The sequence below is a fragment of the Thermothielavioides terrestris genome, chromosome 3 (genome assembly GCF_000226115.1).
Source record: "Thermothielavioides terrestris NRRL 8126 chromosome 3, complete sequence".
Classification (NCBI taxonomy): Eukaryota; Fungi; Ascomycota; class Sordariomycetes; order Sordariales; family Chaetomiaceae; genus Thermothielavioides; species Thermothielavioides terrestris.
The window spans coordinates 368,284-387,970 of NC_016459.1; the positions used below are offsets into that span (position 1 = coordinate 368,284).

General features: G+C 55.4%; 4 protein-coding genes across 4 annotated transcripts; 3 read left to right on the forward strand and 1 right to left on the reverse strand.

Annotated features, from left to right (window-relative positions):
* Positions 1-3,935: 3,935 nt before the first annotated feature.
* On the forward strand, positions 3,936-4,832 carry THITE_118121 (uncharacterized protein; the record flags this gene model as incomplete). Its single annotated transcript, XM_003653778.1, has 5 exons — positions 3,936-3,953; positions 3,998-4,015; positions 4,178-4,251; positions 4,317-4,384; positions 4,456-4,832. The coding sequence occupies 5 exons, from the start codon at positions 3,936-3,938 to the stop codon at positions 4,830-4,832; spliced, it is 555 nt and encodes a 184-aa protein (XP_003653826.1).
* Positions 4,833-5,846: 1,014 nt separating this feature from the next.
* THITE_2050159 (uncharacterized protein) lies at positions 5,847-8,825 on the forward strand (the record flags this gene model as incomplete). The annotated part of the gene is made up of 9 exons (XM_003653779.1): positions 5,847-6,009; positions 6,065-6,139; positions 6,204-6,441; positions 6,506-6,658; positions 6,717-7,026; positions 7,091-7,666; positions 7,723-7,911; positions 7,982-8,702; positions 8,788-8,825. 9 exons carry the CDS (start codon positions 5,847-5,849, stop codon positions 8,823-8,825), a joined length of 2,463 nt encoding a protein of 820 aa, XP_003653827.1.
* A 6,081-nt stretch (positions 8,826-14,906) lies between these two features.
* On the reverse strand, positions 14,907-17,014 carry THITE_2078336 (uncharacterized protein; the record flags this gene model as incomplete). Its single annotated transcript, XM_003653780.1, has 4 exons — positions 16,834-17,014; positions 16,397-16,720; positions 15,817-16,094; positions 14,907-15,300 (listed from the first exon to the last, which is right to left on the reverse strand). Exons 2-4 carry the CDS (start codon positions 16,580-16,582, stop codon positions 14,907-14,909), a joined length of 858 nt encoding a protein of 285 aa, XP_003653828.1. The 5' UTR covers positions 16,583-16,720; positions 16,834-17,014.
* A 624-nt stretch (positions 17,015-17,638) lies between these two features.
* THITE_2116369 (uncharacterized protein) lies at positions 17,639-19,058 on the forward strand. Its single transcript, XM_003653781.1, has 3 exons — positions 17,639-18,147; positions 18,236-18,798; positions 18,871-19,058. Exons 1-3 carry the CDS (start codon positions 17,907-17,909, stop codon positions 19,039-19,041), a joined length of 975 nt encoding a protein of 324 aa, XP_003653829.1. The 5' UTR covers positions 17,639-17,906; the 3' UTR covers positions 19,042-19,058.
* The last annotated feature ends 629 nt before the right edge of the window (positions 19,059-19,687 follow it).

Sequence of the window (19,687 nt, forward strand, 5' to 3'; positions counted from 1 at the left end):
CGGGATCACTAGTTGTTTGTAAATGCTATAGCTGCTCTACGCTATAGCTATAATATAGTCGTCGAATACAAATTCACTGTTAATAGGTATAACCGTAGTAGACTATACTACTAAAGAAGGGGGTTCAATATCTATAGCTACTACTAAGGTAGCTATTGCAGTTATTGCAGTACTAGCTACCAAAGCCGTTAGGGCGGAGGTCTAGGAATATACTAGGAAACCACTGTCCTTATATTCGTAGATCTTGCCTACTAGGTATCGCTTTAGAATCTTGATAATACTATACAAGGTATTCTTAACGGTAGCCACCTTTACGATCTTAGCTATAACCATAGTATAATATATAGCCAGATAGTCGGAATAGAATGTAAAGGACCGGCCTTTTAGGAGTGGCTTATATTCGACTAGGATTTCCGCCTTCTAGTTTAGCAAAAGTATAATTATATAGGTAGTCTTGACCTTTTGAACGTATAGAGCTAAATACGTATTTATAGCAAATAGAATGCTAAACTTAAGGGCCTAGAGGTCAACCTTTTTCGCTTTATAGTTGATCAGGGTACGGTAGCTATCTAGGAAATCATTGCCAAATAGAAGATTAGGTCCTAGGGAATCTACTACCTAGGCGGAGTAGGTGAATTTATATAAGGTGGGCTTGCTATCTTCTATACTAGCTAGGAAGATGGTAAAGGTGGCCTAATGTAAGAGGGCGAGCTTCTTATCACCTATACCTGTCACCTTGCCTTTACAGTATTTAATAGTGTAGCTAAGGTAGTTCAACAAGTTTCGACCAATAATAGAACGGCTAGCTTCTAGATCGAGGTACACTTCTAGTTCCTCGCTATCTTCCTTTGTGTAGACGGCAATACAAAGGTAGGTATAGTTGCCTAGAGGGCTGTCAATGCCGTTATTCGCCTCTAGGGCAGGGGCTTCCTTAATTTAATAGACGACGTTAGTAGCCTTAAGCTTATAGTCAGAGGCTAACTCGGCTATAGATTCTATTACCTTGGCAATAGACTCCTCTCCAAGGTCTCTAAGGTCTACTAGGCGGTAGAAAATACTGTTCTTTACGTCTTTGTAAAACTTTAAATACCGAAATAGGGCGTTGCAAGAGCTTAGAGTAGTATTATAGAAGCTATAAGTACAACGCTTAAACGTAGCTTGATTCGCTATATAGTTCTTCTAAGTATACTATAGTCCTATACCCTTATAGGTTTTAATATACTATTGTACTTCCTATTTAGCTTAGAAGGTCTTATAGCATTTATAGTATATAAGCTCTAAATCAATGACTATATATACGATCTCCAATTCTAAGGATAACACTGTAGTAGATATATTAGAGTGTTCCAACGTAGTATCTAAAGTATTGGCATTATTCCTAGACTTAGGATTAATAGCAAAATGTATATAGTCGCGGTGCCGATTACACTTATAGTCGTTATAACGGTCTCTCTAGTCGTTGCGCTAGCTCTTCCGATTATCGTATTAGTCATTATAGCAGTGGTCGTCCTTTTCGTAGTTATAGCGATTATACTCTCGGGGCTAGTAGTCGTCCTAATCTCAGTTATAGTCGGCTAGTCGGTAGTAGTCTCCGCTATAGCGGTACCGATCCTTATAATTACTTTAAGATTTATTAGCCTAATATTGGGGCGTCTATTTGACCTTTTCTTTCTCTTTACTCTTATCCTTGCTACTTAGCTTTTTTCTATATATTAGAGAACTTCGTTGTAGCTATAGATTTAAATATAGCCTACGACTACTCCTACTTATATAAGTATTAATTAAGTGAGGTGAAAAACTGGAGGTGACGGATATATCGCTGGATATTCAGATCTATATACTTCTAGATCTAATATATAGTGCCTTGCTAGTTGGAGCTATCGGCATTGTCATTTATTGTATAAGCCTAGTACAACTTACACTCTATAAATTCTATAAAGGCTTCTTCGTCGATAGCGATATCCTTAAGATATAGGAATATAGTGTTAAACTTCTTTGTAGCTACCATTGAATTAGGCTTAAATTGTTTACTTAGGGCCTCTAGTATCGCCTTAAGGCCTTGCTCCTTAAGAAAGCGACGATAGCTATTAGAGATTTCTTTGGACTACTAGAGTTAGGCCCTGCCTTTAAGGAGCGTAGGAAACATTTTAATAATCTACCGTTTGATAGATCTATCGTTATTATCCTCGATAAAGGTCTTGATATAGGCTTGAAAACGATAAGTATTAGTATAAGTAATTGCTTTACCTTCGTAGATTACTCCTAGACCATTGGGATCTAAGTAGAAAGGGTCGAATACGCCGATATCCTTATATTTAACCTTGAATTTAGTTCGGCCTACTATATAGCCAGAGTCGTAAATGCTATCGTAGTACTAGCGGCTATCGAGCATTAGGCTATTACTCTAAGGGTTTGGCCAATAATATAGTAGCTCTATATAACGTAGGCTATCGTAAGCGAGGTTATATCGTAAGCTGATAGCTACACCTTCTTTAGGGATTAGGTATATAGTCTAAATAGCGGCTAGCTATATAGGTTGGTAAGGCTATACCGGCTAGTAAGGCTAGTTGACTAGATATATAAGTCCCTACTAACGTAGGTCTAGGCTAATATATAATACAATCAGTATAGCTATAGCTAACTACGCTAGAGGTATTTATATAAGTTAGTCGACTAGTGAGGCCTAGGTCAGCTAGGCCTACCTATAGTAGTCCTCTGTTACTATATACTATCTCGGTATACGTTGTAGGCTATTTAGCGTCAAATTATCGAGGCCTAGAATAACGGGCTAAGGTTAACTAGATGCTATTCCAACGTATAGGCGATCTATAGCTTCCTAATAGGCTTATCGAGATACCTAGGAATTGGTCTTTGTAGAGCGAGCTATAGATTGGCCTTCGAGATATATAATATAGGCATCTATCTTATATATAGTTTAGTTCAGCTCTTTTATATTCGTCTAGATCACTTTAGCTACTTGAGCTATTAGTATATCCGTTAGCTAGATCTAACTATATTCTAGGTAGTCGATATATCGATCTATATACTCTATTGTCCACTTGTTTTAGCTAAGTCTTATAGGCTTCAAGGTCGATACTTCGTTATCAAGATAGCCGTCTTCGTCTTTATCAAATTCCTTAGACAAATCTTACCTAGTGATAAAGGATACCTTAGCTTCCTATAGATTACGGTCGAGGGTAGTAGAGTCTTAGATATTACGAAGGCTATAATTCAAATTAGCTAGAAGGACTAGGTATTTAGCCTAGGTATACTAGGTGTTATAGGCCTCGGCTACCTAGTATTCTCTATTAAGATTACGCTCCTTAACTTACTTTATTAGGGGTATAGTCGGAGCTATAGAGGATTAAGCTGTTGCTAGTAGGTTCGGTTTAGGAAAATCGCCTAATATACTTAGCGTATCTTTCGGAGGATTCTATAGCCTAGAGGGCTTTTCTAGGCCTTTCGCTACTTTAGGAGATATATTTTCTACATTAGCCAATATAACTAATAGACTAACTAAATATTAGTATAGTAAAGTGGATATAGATCAGAACAAGGTAGCCACTAGCTGTATAGAACATAGTAATAGCTTGGGATACTAGCTATATACTAGCTAGGGGACTCTATAGTATCGAGGGTGTCGCTAAGCACGAGTAGGATATAAGCCCTAACGAGCCTTAGATCAAGAGGGTATAGAGTTACTAAGATATAGCCTTCTAGACTATATAGAATATAGGGGCTATAGCGCTTAGCAAGAGAGAGGGAAGAGTATAGTGGCCGTCGAAATCCTTATTAGACCTAACTGCTTAGTGGAGATAGTTGTAGTTGACTTCTATATAGTATATAGAGGCCTCCTATAGGTGAGCCGTCGCGATTTATAGATACTTAAATAGTTCAATTCGAATAGATTCGATCGATCAAATAGATTAAATAAGATGGCGGTTAGCGCGATTGTAAGTCGTAGCTACCATTTGATGCGGTAGCATATAAAATGCAGTATATAGGAAGATTGATGGTAAGTGTAATCCTGGATTCCAAGTGGAGAGGCTCCCACTATTGCTAAGATATTCTTGGCAGTGTGTATAGGGCGTATAGGCTATATAGGGCAAACCCTGTATAGAGCAACCCTAACCTAGAGCCTGACCTAGATGGGGTCATCATCTATTTATATACACAGGAGCATCCGGTATCACTCAACCTGTCTAGGCGGAAAAAGTATGAACTCCTTACGGTATGCTCGGTTGGTGTCTTGTAAGTCGCTTCCTTCGACTTTCCCGGTTGCGGTCTCGCCTTGCTCACACGACCGATTTGTTTAGCACGCTCATCGCGAGCGTCATTCGCCTTCCGTACCTCCACCACTTGAATCAGTCCACGGACCCAACTTGTACGTCCCGCGAAGCATCGTGTCGCCATCTCCAAGACCGCATCACTGATCCATACACCTACCTCCCACAGGGGACGTTGTCAACATTGCCATGTGGTCCATCGCCGAGCTCGGGTCCGCCATCACGCTGACCAGCGTCCCTGCCATCCGGCCGTTGGTCGGCCACTACTTCCCCCACCTCATGGGCAGCCTCGTCGGCAAGAGCACTGGCGATCACGCCAACAGCGACAGGACGCCGGTGTTCGGCGGGTCAAGCCGCAGCAAGAAGACGACCGAGTTCTCGGCGACCGAGACGATGCCGGCCGACAACACGAAGGCCAAGCAGGACTGGCATCAGTATATCGAGTTGGACGACCAGGACGATGCGCGGACGAAGCGGAGTGCTGATATGGAAAGCCAGGAGCACATCCTGCCCCCGAGCGCTCAAAATCCGGCCCGAGCGAAGTGATTATGGTGGCGACGGGGTCGTCAACCCAAGCTCCAGGTTGTCCGGGAGAACTGCCACTCTCGGGACAGGAATGAAGTCATTTGCATTCGAATGGGAGACGGTCGCTCAGTAGGGTTGCATTCCGCACAATTGGTACGCATATGGGGGACCAAATAAGCTGGAAACGGATGTCCCAGAGCAACGTCGTGGCCATCAGCCAAAGGCTGGTTATGTGCTCGATCATGGTTGCTCCAGCTGTATGTATGTGACAGGCTCTGTGGAGTTAACTCCTGCGCAGCACGCCGACGAGGCCAGCCTTGCCAGGCTTGGGCCAACTCCCAGTCGTGAATCCGGTTTGGCAGCCGTCTCATCTCATTGCTTAATGAGACTGCAGCACGAGAGCACTGACCATTCGCAATTCCATTCCTTGCACATCAGGGGGTACAGAGAACTTCCGTCATAGGAAGGCGAGACGTGCAAGTGGTGTCATACTCAACAAGATATGCACAGGGGAGAGACGGGTAAATGACCTTCACTCCGGAGCTGCGGACGGCTAAAAACGCCTGCGAGTTTGCAAGGCAGGATTAAAATCTCTGGGCTTCCAGGTCGATCTTGCGTTCAACGCTCTTCTCGGACTATACGAGTGTACGGAGGTACTCTCCGGTTCCCGTGCCGGTGGCCTGTGTGACGGGAGACAGAAACAAACAGGCCGGGCCGGCCGGAAGCGGTGGGGCCCCCAATAACTACGTCATAGACATCAGACAAGCACCTCTCCTGGAAGGGAAAACGCAAACCTGGAAGACGGGGGCGCTGCGGACTCTGACGGGAACAGACTGCGTTCAAACAACTCTAAATCCAGAAAGTCGGTAGAAGGCATTTCCAACACGAGAACGAACTAATTTTTTGAGTCCCATCCGTGCCGCCAACATCACCATCTTATTCTTGACTTGTTTGACAATCGACCTGACGTGCCAAGAACACAATAGCACCAATAACATCCCATTTGATCACTCAAACATCGTCCCGAAGTTCGCAATGCCTGGCGAGCAGATCCCGGTCTCTAACCCGCCGCCGCTGCCCTCGCAGCTCCCTGACAGCGTGCTCGAGTTGTCTGTGCGGCTTCAGGAGAAGCCCCTTGCCGAGAACGTCCGGCAATCCCTGCGTGCTTTTCAACGCGCGGCCGAATATATCGCCGCTGGTAAGGCACTCAAGAAGAAAGTACCTCCCAACTGGACAGGACTGACTTCAATCAGCAATGATATTTCTCTCGGACAATGTGCTGCTGGAATCCGAGTTGCGGCTTGAACACGTCAAGCCACGGCTGCTTGGTACGTCCTGTCCTCGCCCCAACTTCCTGTCTGCGGCTCCTGTTTACATTACTCAAAATGCCAGGCCACTGGGGAACGTGCCCCGGCCTGATCCTGGTCTGGGCGCACCTCAACCTCCTTATCCGCAACCATGACCTGGACATGATCTTCGTCGTGGGGCCGGGCCATGGCGCCCCCGCCGCCCTCGCTTCCCTGTGGCTGGAGGGCTCGCTTGAGAGGTTCTACCCGCGCGAGTACGGCCGGACAGCCGAGGGCCTGAGGAACCTGATCACGAGATTCTCCGTGCCCGGGGGGTTTCCGAGGTGAGTATCTGCTCGCTCATCGGTGCGTCAGAGTGGGGTGGGGTCAGCGGCTCACACCTGACAGCCACATCAACGCCGAGACGCCCGGGGCCATCCATGAAGGCGGAGAGCTGGGATACGCGCTTGCCGTGTCTTTCGGCGCCGTCATGGACAATCCGGATCTCATCGTGACTTGCGTCGTCGGAGATGGCGAGGCCGAGACGGGGCCAACTGCCGCGTGAGTCCAAATTCGGGTCCATGGAATTGCCATCGCAACCAACTCACATTCCTCCAAGGGCATGGCACGCCATCAAATATCTCGACCCGCGCGAGTCTGGCGCTGTTATCCCCATCTTGCACGCAAACGGATTCAAGATCAGCGAGAGGACCATCTTCGGCTGCATGGACGACAAGGAGCTGGTCTGTTTGTTCAGTGGCTACGGCTACCAGGTCCTGATTGTAGAAGACTTGGAGCACATCGACGACAGGCTGCAGAATGCTCTCGAGTGGGCGCTGGCCGAGATTAAAAAGATCCAGAAGGCCGCGCGGTCGGGGAAGCCGATCGTCAAGCCGCGATGGCCTATGTTAGTGTTGCAGACGCCAAAGGTACGACAACTCTGCTGTGGTAAGCACCCCAAGGTACAGCATGCGGAGCACTAACGTGCCACAGGGATGGACGGGTCCGAAAGAGGTCGAAGGCAAAATCATTGAAGGATCCTTCCACTCCCACCAGGTTCCCTTGCCCAAGGCCAACAGCGACGACACGCAGCTCAAGGCCCTCCAAGACTGGTTGGCGAGCTACCGGATTAGCGAGATCATCAAAGACGGGAAGCCCACCGAAACGGTGCTCAGTATACTCCCGACCAACGACGAGAAGAAGCTCGGCCAGGTCAAGGCGGCCTACGACCCGTACGTCGGCCTCAAGGCGGTCGACTGGACGGAATTTGGCGTGGACAAGGGCACCGACCAGAGCTGCATGAAGGTCACTGGGAAGTTCCTTGACAAGGTCTTCCAAGAGAATCCGAACACGATCCGTTTGTTTTCGCCCGACGAGCTGGAGAGCAACAAGCTGGACGCCGTCCTCGACCACACGCAGCGCAACTTCCAGTGGGACGAATACTCGCGCGCCAACGGCGGCCGGGTGATCGAGGTGCTGTCGGAGCACAACTGCCAGGGCTTCATGCAGGGCTACACGCTGACCGGCCGCACCGCCATCTTCCCCAGCTACGAGTCCTTCCTGGGAATTGTAAGCAGCCGATGCCATGGTTCCAAGTGTGTTTCTGCCGCTGACGGTGTTCGCAGGTGCACACCATGATGGTGCAGTACTCCAAGTTTGTGAAGATCGCCCGGGAGGTGAAATGGCGCGGCGACCTGCCGTCCATCAACTACATCGAGACCAGCACCTGGGCACGCCAGGAACACAACGGCTTCTCGCACCAGAACCCGTCCTTCATCGGCGCCGTCCTGAACATCAAGCCAGAGGCCGCCAGGGTATGACCAACCCAGCCATTCATCCTCCCAAATTAATACCAATCTGGTGCCGAATACTCACCAAACCCAGGTCTACCTCCCGCCGGACGCCAACTGTTTCCTCTCCACGGTCCACCACTGCCTCAAGTCGCGCAACAAGACCAACCTCATCATCGGCTCCAAGCAGCCCACGGCCGTCTACCTCACCCCGGCCGAAGCGGCCGAGCACTGCCGCCAGGGCGCCTCCATCTGGCGCTTCGCCTCCTCCCCCTCCTCCTCCAGCCCCGGCAACGACGACGCCGACGACCAGCCGGACGTCGTCCTGGCCGGCATCGGCGTCGAGGTCACCTTCGAGGTAGTCAAGGCGGCGGAGCTGCTGCGCGCGCTGTGTCCCGCCTTGCGGGTGCGCGTGGTCAACGTGACGGACCTGATGATCCTGGCGGCGCCCGCGTCGGGGCACCCGCACGCGCTGAGCGAGCAAGCGTTCGAGCGGGTCTTCGCCGCCGCCGACCACTGCCCCGTGCTGTTCAACTACCACGGCTACCCGGCCGAGCTGCGGGGCCTGCTGTTCGGCCGCGCTGCGCGCCACCTGGCGCGCGTGAGCGTCGCTGGCTACGCCGAGGAGGGCAGCACCACCACGCCGTTTGATATGATGCTTGTCAATGGGGTGAGTAGGTTTGATCTTGCGCAGCGCGCGCTCAAGGCGGGCGCGGAGGCGAATCCGAAAGTGAGGCGCGTGCTGGAGGAGTGTCTTGCGCAGGTGAGGGAGAGGGTTGAGGAGGTGAAGAGGTTTATCGGGGAACATGGCAAAGGTGAGCTCTTGCGACCCAACCCTACCCCCCTACTCCCCTCCCCTAGAGTTGGGTGCAGGAGAGACAGCAAGCTGACATGGGCTAGATCCGGATGATATTTATGACTTGCCTCAGTTTGTTTAAACTAGCGGATACGGCGAGGATGCCACGGCCAGAGTGGGAGCTGTTGGACCTGTGTCATTTTTGTTAAGTTTCTCCTTGGTATGCAACAATGCAACATCCACTTCGTAACCCTCCTCCATTTCTTTGAATGTTTCCAAGAATTCCATCAACTGCTCGTTTATCTTGCTCTCAAGAAGACCATGGCTCGGCCGAACCGAGGCGGGCTTCAAGAAATGGGTTAGCTTGGATAAGATTTCGTAGGATTTCCCGTATTCCTTCTACCCACCTTACTGTCGAGCTTCCCGGCACGGTTTGGGGGCCATGTGCTGGAAATTATGCATAATGGTCTTCGAAGTTCCAACGCTCCGTTCACCCGTGTCGACTGCATCTGTAGGGATGTATATTTTTCGTTGTCACGGTGGAAGATTGCAGGGCGGCCCAACAGCCGTCAGCCTTCTGCTCCCGCCTCCGGGATTTTTTGACTTCACGGCGCGATGTTTCGCCGCTGCAATGCCATCCACGAGGGGAGCGGCAGATCTGCGATTAGGAAGGCATCATGATATGCTAAGATAGGTTACTCCGGTGACAAGCTCCCCTCGCCTTGATATTTGACCATCCTCGTAAGTCCCATGACCAACCACTGGCCAGCTGCTATACTACATAGTTAGTATGGGTCTGTTCTTGCCCTGCTTGTTCCGAATACCTATGCAGGGTTACATTTCATGCACGACGTATCCCTGTTCCGTTAGTTATATGCGCTCCCGGCTGTGCTTCCCCGTTTAGTTCCCCCCGAAGTATTTACCTCGGTAACTACGGAGTATTCCGTACTTCACTATGCTCCGCTGCGCGCGCCGGAGACTGCCCCGAACAGCTTGCAGACGAGCCAGTGCGAGTGCGTCTTCTGAATAGGCCAGCTCCTGAGACCCTTACCGGGGCAGCGCTGCTCCGCTCTATATCCGTTGCATTGCATCCGAATATGTCCCATCAACTCGACCATGGCCCGTCGCTGCAACATCGGAGCACTGCCGCAGCCCGCCGTCACCGCCCTTTTCCCCGGCTGCACGCACCTGCTCCGGGCAAACCGCAGACCGCAAAGCAAAAACCGGCCGGACGGCAAACACCGCGGGCAAATTGGCGACGCAGGTGAGCGACTGGGGAGCATGCGGACAGCCGCGATTCGCGCAGGATCGTGTGCCGGAGCACTCGCTGCCCTTGTCGCTGGACCCGGCGCTCTCGCCTAACGTTATCGGGTGCAACCGACATGGTTTGCAGACGCTGCAAAAGGCACCGAGCCCCCGGCCGCAAGTTCAACGGTTTGCCTGTCCACTAGTGTCCACTAGTGAAGTGTATATAGTGTACGGAATACTCCGTACACGCGCATGGATCATTAGCTCGTTCCTCCCGCCGTGCGTTTCGCCGTGAGACTGTTCCGGCATTGGCAGAATGCTTGGCTCATTCAGCAACTACACTAGTGTAGTGTCCACTACAGACGCCAGGGACGATCCTGCTTTCTGCTTACCGAAAGTCGAATATTAGAAGGAACATATCATGGATACCAGGGCTGTTTTGACAGACCGGGGACTGACGTAAACGGCTACCTGCATCTCGCTTGCGTTGGCGCTATCCCGCGAGTCAAGAAGCCGGCAGAGCAGCTCGAACATGAAAACTACCCAGGAACTGAAATCGTTGAAAGAGCGCGCAAGAGGGAACGTGCCAGACCAAGAAGGCAGTCGGTCACGCTTCGGCAGCAACCGCGGCAGATCACTACACATTGAAGGAAGTCGGCGCGGAAGGGGACACCGGACAAACCATCATTTGCACTGCTGCAGCCATGGGACGAGCCGGCTGGAAGGACGCCCGCGGAGGCGCCCGCGGAGGAGCCCGCGGCGGCCCCGGAATGGACGGATCGTCCCCGGTGGGCCGGCATCCCTCCCCTGGGCCCTTTGGAGCCAACCCTTGTGCTGACATTTGCCCCCCTGGCCAAGCCACCCAGTCTCCCAATTCGCGCATGCCAGCGGCCATCATTCTTGGCAGGCCAAATGTGACATTTCCAAAGTGAACTGAACCAGGAGACAGTGCCCAGAAGATGACACCTCTTTTGTGGTCTTCCCGTTCGTGGCTGCGGCCAGAACGCCGCCCGCTGACCCGCTGACCCCCGGTCACATCTCATCTTATTTTTTTTTTCCAGCTCGCCAAGCCCGCCAACAGGGACCAGCCGCGTCCCCAACACTTGGTTCCGCGGGGGGTTATGGCTAAAGAGGTCCCGCCAAGACTAATTTCGGAGACTGCCGCTTACAAGTATTTACAATCGCCACGGGGTGAGCGGGGCCGCGACGGGGCCTCGACGACTTCGAGCAACATCAACAACGAACAATCGCAAAGACTCGTTGCAACAACTTTACGAAACCTCAACCAAATCGAAAAAAAAAGAAAACGAAGTTAACCCTCACCCTAACCTTGACCCTCACCCTAACCATAACCCTTACCCTAACTAGCGGGGGGCTGGCGCTGCCCCCCGCACCCCCGGCGAACTAACCCGTGGCTAACCCGTGGCGATAGTGCAAACCCCTTGGCGGTCTTGGCGGGGTACTGACGCTGTAAAAACATTGCCGACAATTGGCCGAAATTAGTCTTGGCGGGACCTCTTTAGCCATCAGCCCGCGGGGCCCATGCAGGGCTCCAAACAGGGCCGGAACCCCTCCCGGAAGGGGCAGGGGCCCTTGATTGGGGTTGTCACACGACGGCGGGCCGCGAGGCTTTTGTCGCACGCAGAAAATGGGGGCAAGGGCGGGCAGGGGCGCCATCGGACAGCCACTGACGCAGGGAATCATCCAGAGTGAGCGCCCACTGTGCCCAGTGTGCCCAGTAATGGCTCGACACATGGAGCGCACCGAGATTGACGGCCCGGGGAGGGGCCCGCATGCGTGTCATCGGCTGCCGGAGAAGCAAGGGGATCAACGGGTCTTGGGGTGTGTGTGGGGGTGGTTAACTCGTCGAATTTGCTGATCCTCCCGCTGGGTTTAAGTCCAAGAAGAGCCAGGACCCCATACCATCATCCCGCCCTCTTTGTCTTGTTCGGCCACATCTCGTTCGTCCCCCGAGTCCCACAGCACATTCACGACGGATTTCACAGTACGATGAGAAATACCGAGTCTGGTGTACGGAAGGTCCCGAGGCTGCAGCGCTTAGCCACCGACACTGGCCCGCGGGGACACCAACCTTTGGTCGGTTCGCGGTAGCATCCGCGTGGCACCGTGGCACGGCAGGTGGGGTGGACAAAGGAACCCAGCAGGGTCAGCAAAACCAGCAAGGCCAACGAACCCAGGTGTGTCTGATTCAAGCAGGCAGCCCGGGCGTGTGACACGCCTGGTCGCGCACGATTGCCAGGGCCAAAACGGGAAACACACCACTTAAACCAGCTTGCCAACCGCTCCGGCCCCTTACCTCGACCCTCACCTTCTTTCTCGCAGGAGGTATCTTTCTTAGGAGTCCTCGATTTGTACCTACACTTAGTTGCCTACCCTCGCTACCGGACAACCAGCACCACACGACGGCAAGCTGGTCCGCTCAACCAACGAATCCCGCCGCCAGAGAGGCCACTCTCATGGCCAGCCCCCTCACCATGAGCAGCGAGTCCGCCACCATCGCCGGGGCCTCGGAGGAGCCCGGCGGCACCCACTTCCGGGAAGTCGTTTTCCCCGCGGGCAACCCGGACTTTCGCTGGATGCGCAACCGGTGCGCGCGAGCCTGCCGCGAGTTCAACAAGACGCCCGACGACGCCGACCCGGAGGTGCGCAGCCAGAGGTGGCTCGAGTAAGTCTAGTCTCATCAGACCCGGTCTCACACCCAGCGCGGTGGCGCGGCGGCCGCCCAGCAGCAAAAAGCCATTAAGCATGAACTAACCACTTTTGCCCGCTTTGTTTCTTCGCGGGCGCGCGCGAAAACCACAGCATCGTGCGACCCGACCGCGACCGGTCGCAGGACGCGGCGCTCGCCGTCACGCACGACCAGACCTTTGCCAACCCGGCGCTCAAGGCCCGGACGCCCTTCGTCAAGCCGCCCGTGTACATCGACTACGGCGTGCGCGTGCACGTCGGCGGCTCGACCTTCATCAACCGCAACTGCTACATCATGGACACGCCGTGCGCTGACATCGTCATCGGCGAGGGGTGCAACATCGGGCCCAACTGCTCCATCGTTGGGGTTACTCGTGAGTTTTTCCTTTCCTTTTTTTGTTCCCTGCTGGCTCCCCCACTGTACCGTGGCGTGTTAGATGGTGGCCAAGTTGAAGGCTGAAACTGATGGGCATTGTTCAATCCCCCAGATCCGGTGCGGCTAGACGAGCGCCTTGATAGGAACAGTCTCGGCCAGCCGGTGACCATCGGCGACGACGTGTGGATCGGCGCCAACGTGACCATCCTGTGAGTGCACTCTTCCTTCCTACCCCAAGTTGTCCCCTTGATTGCGTGTTCCTGTGCCCGTCCGAGCCCAAGCAAGCCCCATCAGTTGTATGCTCCCGTTTTCCAAGAACACTGTCGCCTCTCCTTAGCGGCGGGAGGACATCCAATATCAACCCGCTTCAAACCTAATCAAATCATCCAAGCCAAGCTAATAACAACCCAAAAAAACCAACAGAGGCGGCCTCACCATCGGCCCCGGCGCCGTGATCGGCGCCTGCAGCCTGGTCACGACCGACATCCCGCCCATGAGCGTCGCGATCGGCTCGCCGGCGCGCGTGGTGCGCATGCAGAAGGACATGCGGCCGACGGCGCCAGGCTCCGCGCCGGTGGTCGCGACGCTGCGCGACGCGCTGGCGCTCGAGAATCGGTTGCCTTTGAAGACGGATTGGGGGGGTCTGGACGCCGGTGGGGTGGACAAGGGCGGGGGCTGTCGGCGGAGGCGGGGTCGGGATCGGTTGAGTGCTGTTAAGGGGGTCGTGGAGGATGAGGAGCACGACGAGGAGGAGGAGGAGGAGGAGGAGGAGGAGGACGACCTGGTGGAGTTGGGTGGTGGTGAGGGGAGTGGGAACGAGATCGACGAGCGTTTACCGTCCAGACGGCCTCGGCCGTTGGCGATGCGGTCTTGCAGGAGGGGTAGGACGTTGGCGATGGGGAGGGAGCCGCTGCTGGCCAGAGGCTCGGAGGCGAGGGGGGTTGGGGAGGAGCATCAAGCGGTAATGGAGCATTTGGGCCGGCCACAAGGGAGCAGGAGGCGGGTTGGACTCGAGATGGCTGCTGTTATTGGGGTCGTCGTGGCGCTCTTGTTGGCCTTCTTCTTCGCGGGCTTGTACGTGGGAGCCACTGGGCGTTCCGGTCTTGGGAGGGCTGGTTTATAAGTTGCGGGGCATAGACAGGACTCGGCGTTCACGGTTCTGATCCAGCAGTTTGGCGTTGCGATTTAAGCACCCGGATCTGCGAGATAAACCTGGGACACAACGGCTGCATTGGGCTTGGCGGAAGATGGTCATCTCTTGCGCATACGCGGAGAGTCTTGCGGCAGCATTTACTCTTAAGGTAATCTAATCAGCCTGGATCACGTCTCAGATACCCCCGTTGTCTGAGCAATAGCAGGGTGTGTTCACCTCGCAGAGCCGCGGCCTATGTAAGATCAAGGGAAACCGGGGTTTCTTGTCGTTCTCCTGTGTTTAATTTGGCGTCTAGGACAACCGAAGCTCAAGCCAGGCATGATAACACATAGCCTGTTGATCGACCTGCATCGCGAAGGCACACGGTCAAGTAAATCAACCGCTGTTTGTGATAGTCGAGGTTTTTTGAATCTTCCAATCAAAACTTTGTAATTCTTCACTATGGCCAAAGAGACACGGTAGGACTGACTGACTAAAGTGCGCAAAGCGGGGTGTCAGGCAGCGTTGGCTCTGCCCGTCGAGGAGACGAGCCGTGGCCGTTTTGCGACGAACGGGAGTAGACATGCTTGATGAACCAGCCAGCGATGGTGCCGGTGGCTGATTGAAGCGCCCCAGATCCCTCTGCCCAGGGGGGCAGAATGCCAGTCAACTAACAGCCGTTGTCCTCCCTCTCGAGGCAACCACTCAACCCCAATCTTGCTTTCTCCCGAGAAAAGCCGAGAGAGTCCTCTCTCCCATCACCTCTCCGGCCCCGTCCGAGGCAGCCCCATCCGGCCAATCTCGCGAATCGGCCACTCGATCCATTCGCGGTGCTCGGCATCCAAGATCTCGTGGGCGCGGGCCATGATATGGTCGGCCCAGCCCTGCAGCCACCAGTGGCTCTCGTGGTGCTTGAGCAGGACGCAGAAGTGGGCGAAGATGGCGACGGCCTCCTGCGTCGGCACGCGCAGCAGCGGCACCAGCGAGTCCGACACCTCCCACAGCCAGACCATGGCGTCCAGCACGTCGCGCGGCGCCGCCGGGTCCCGCTGCGCCACCAGCGCCAGCTCCAGCTCGTCCACCGCGTGCGTGTACGTATGCAGCAGGTGGTCCGGCCGGCCGGGCTCGCCGGAGGCAGTAGTAGAAGAAGCGCTGGCGGCGGCGGCGGCGGCGGCGATGATGCGCGCGCGCAGCGGCGCCAGCAGCGATTCCGGCTCCGAGACGCCGGGCCGTTGTTCTTCTTCTTCGTGCCCCGCCTTGCCGGCCGGGCCAGCCCCAGCACCAGCAGGCGGAGTGGTTGACAACGCCGACTTGCCCTTGCCCTGCTTCAGGGCGTCGAGCATGGCGCGGCGCGCGCGCCAGCGCATGCCGCCGTAGTGCAGGAAGGGCGCGGCGGCGGTCTCGCTGCCGCGCGAGCCGAGCACGTCCATGATCGACTTGCTGCCGGAGAGCAGGAAGGCCCAGTCCGGGAAGCCGGACTCGCCTATGAAGAAGGTGCCGTCGGGGTTGGAACGGCGCGGGGAGGCGAGGGCTGGTTTGTGGTGCTCATGGCCGTGGTGGGGGGCTGTTAGTCCATGTGTGAAGTGTGCGTGCGCTCTTTTCAAATTCAAAGGGCACGGGAGTCGGCGGGATGATTAGGAGATGGGGGGGGGGGGCTCACCGAAGAACATGGTCAGCATGCTGAACACAAACAGATTGGCGGCCTGGTCCTTGTCGATCTTGTGGTCGGCGGCCATGACGCGCATGGCGGAGCGGGCGGCCTTCTGGTGCAAGAGGATGCCTGACTCGGTGTAGAAGTCGCGGCGGTCGGGTCGGTGATAGGCCAGGTGCAGGGCGCTCACGGCCAGCACGGCGCGCATGATGTAGTCGCAGGCCAGGCCCATCTGCACGACGTCATCGCGCCAGAACTCCCACAGGGTCGAGTCGGCGGCCAGGGTGGTGTGGGTCTTGGTCGTGAAGTTGTGCAGCAGCTCCAGCTCCAGCATCGGCAGCTCTTCGCCGTCCGGGGGCGTGATGGCCAGGTTGGGGCCGGGAGACGGCGCCCTGGCGAAAGAGGCCGGGGACTGTGCCTTGGCTTTGGACGTATGTGGTGCCATGCTTACGGCCGGGCCTCCTTTGAGAAAGGGGCATTGTACGCCGTGGGATATGCAGTTGAGACATGCCGGGTGTCTCTCGTCGCACTGGCACGCTCGAGTCAGTGGCAGCGAACAGACAGGGCATGCCGGAGACGGAGTGCAGAGGATTCCACCTTGATCTTCCTCGCCTTGCACGTGGAACAGCCCGTGCGGCTCTTCTTGTGCGTCCGGCGGCCAGCAACCGCGTACCCCGGGCGTAGTTGTATCGAAGGTAAGGATGCGGGGGTGGAAGGCGTGGAGGTGGACGGGTTGGCGGCAGATACCGAGCCTGAGCCGGGAGACGGCGGGAGACGTGACATCGTTGAAACAATGAATCAACCTTCCCGACCAGTCCTGGGGAGGCCTGGCTGATTGGCCGGAAGTCAAACGAATGGCAGCGCTAGTGGCGGGCCGAGTCGTGGATCCTCCGGGCCGTCGATGGGCAAGTCGAGTCGAGGCTGTCACTCTGTTAGTCTCGATGTCGCATGAGGAGACCAAACATGATCAGCGTATGACGTGGATGATGCGGTCCAGCAGTTAGGTCCCGCTTCCGTTGGAGTAGTGTATGTACAATCTTATCAGGACCGCGGAGAGTCGGGGATTCATGTGCCGCGGTAGCCCTTTAGCCCCTGGGCGGGCTGGCTTGCCAGGCTGGGCGAGTGGACCAGTATCCAGGATTTCAGACGACGATCCAGCGGCTGGTCCCGCATCCCTGCATGCCACAGCAGCACAAGGCTCGATATCAAGACTGTGCAGTGTAACTAACGAACTGGTTAGTGTGCCACAGAGGTTGTGAAACAATAAGGTACAGTACCTGATTCACAGAGGTGTGTAAAGCCCGCTCACTGTTCAGGGCAGAAACCACACGAACCTACCCTCCTAGCTGAGCACGTCGGGTATGTTCAGGACAATTTTCCTGCCTGACTTCTGTGACCGTCGAAAGTTCTTCGCCAAGCGAGCAGTCAGCTACGGCTGGTGGGGCGTCGAAGAATGCTTTGACGGATTGCGAACTTCTATCCGAATATACGCACCCCGGGCTGTGGATGCAGACGTATTCGGCTTGGGCGCATGGCTCCAGCAAATCAGACCTGTGGCAGCCCTACCCTACCTCCACCCTGTGCCGTGCCCCTACTCGCATTTACGCGTCCCAGGTCCCTGGGCAATGTCCGAGCCACACTTCAAAATCCGGAGATAAGCTGCCCCTGGCGCCATGCGCAGCGCTCACTGGTTCGGACTGCGCACCGCGCCTCGTTTCCCACGCGATATCGGGCGCGGCCTTCGAAACGAGGGACTCGAGGGATGCGATGTGACCTTGCAGTCCGACGAACCCTCTCCCGAGAATCCACTAGTGCTGCGGCACAACTGTGAACACGCTATTATAAACTCTGCATCCTCGCCTCGGTCCCGTCTCACGTCCACCTATCCCAAAGTTCCATCATGTTTTTCAAGTCTGTGAAGTTCAACGCTGTCGCTCGCTCGCTTCCCTTTGTGCCGTGAACCCGTCCGGACCGCCGGGCTTTTAATCTCGCCGAGCCAGGTCCACTGTTGGTCCCACTTCTCCGGGCTTGCCGTTGGCGGTTACGGATCCCCCGGGCCAGTTTTCCAGTCCATCTTCGTTGATTCACCTCGACGGGCGTCGCCGTCATGTCGACAACCACCACGATACCCCCCGGGTGGCGGCCGACCTATGAAACATGCCACGAGGTGTCTGTCCTCTGCCCCGTCAAGGCCACCACGCTCGGCTACTACCCCAACCGCGGCCTCAACATCTTCTTCGCCGTCGCTTACGCTTTGGCGGCCGTGGTGACCCTAATCTTTGGCGTGTGGAAGCGCACATGGGGTTTTTCCATCGCCGTGACGGCAGGATGCATCCTTGAGTGTGTCGGTATGCAGTACCGCTCGCTCTCCTCCATCCGTTTCCCAGGACACCCCATGCTGACTAGAACCCCTCTCCCCCCTCCCCTCAAAAAAAGGCTACGTCGGCCGCACCCAGCTGTCCACCAACCCCTGGAATGACACCGCGTTCAAGACCCAGATCGTCGCCATCATCCTCGGCCCGACCCTGATCTGCATCGGCCTGTACCTGACGCTCAAGCACACCGTGACGGCGCTCAACCGGTCGCTGAGCCGGGTCGCGCCGCGCGTGTACCCGCTCTTCTTCGTGCCCGCCGACGTCTCGTGCCTGGTCGTGCAGGCCATCGGCGGCGGCATCGCCGCCTCGGCCGGGTACAACAACTACAAGCTGCTGCAGAACGGCAACCGCACCATCATCGCCGGCGTCGCCCTGCAGGTCGTCGTGCTCGGCGCCTTCGGCCTGATGGCCGGCGACTACCTGTTCCGCGCCCGGCGCTACTTCCGCCAGCCCGCCGCCGTCGCGCCCGAGTTCCGGTCCGGCGCCGCGCTATGGGCCGACAGGAAGTTCAAGATGTTCCTCTGGGCCATGGGCGCCGCCTACGCGCTGCTGCTGATCCGCTGCATCTACCGCATCGCCGAGATGGCCGGCGGCTGGGGGTCGCCGATCATGCAGGACGAGCCGGTGAGTTTCGCACCGCGCAATCCGCGCAACGCTCCGGTCAAGAGTGAGGCTAAACTCAGATTGGTTTCGCAGTCGTTCATTGCGCTCGAGTCGTTCATGGTCGTCATTGCTTGCGCCCTGCTGGCTGCCTTCCCGCCGGGCATCTTCTTCCCGCAGATGTCGCACAAGTTCGTGCCCATCGAGGAGGAGAAGCAGCCGCAGACGGAGAGCGACTCGGCGGGCTTCGAGATGGGGCGCGTTTGAACCACCACACCAGCATGACAACCTCGCTCGGCACTTAGAATTCTAGATGATAGATGACATGATCAATAGATATAGCAGAACGCCAGCGACATAGACGTTCGAAATAAATCATCATCCCAGCCATCCATGGTATGCGGTGAGCCGCGGCCCCATCCGCGCGCCTCATTGCCTCTCCAGACACCATTTGTGACATTGATTTATCACAGGCCGACGTGCCGCGTGATTGTCGACCTCGGTGTGCGCCGCGACGGGCAAAATCATATCCACAGGGAGGTCGCAGTGATCGTGTCGAAATCACTCTGGCCGCCCGGCCGACCCTAGAAAGGGCTAGTCGTTCCCTGGCGTGGGCGCGGCCACTTGATGGGGGGGTAGATTCGTTGGCCAGAGGAGAAGCTGAAGGAGATCAGTACCTGAGTGAATAGGGAGAGAAGGAGAAAGACAGTAATAGAAATATCAGCTTTATATGAGAATCCTGGGCCTAACTTTCCAAGTCTTTCCAGGTCTCAAGCTCGAGTAATGCTCTAAGCTGTATCCATAAATGCTGCTGCTAGTATTCAACAACGTGTGACCCCCCATCCGGATGAACTCCGCGTTATAGGAGAAGTTTGCCGTGCCGTGAATGCAGTTCTTCTGGTTCATGTGCACG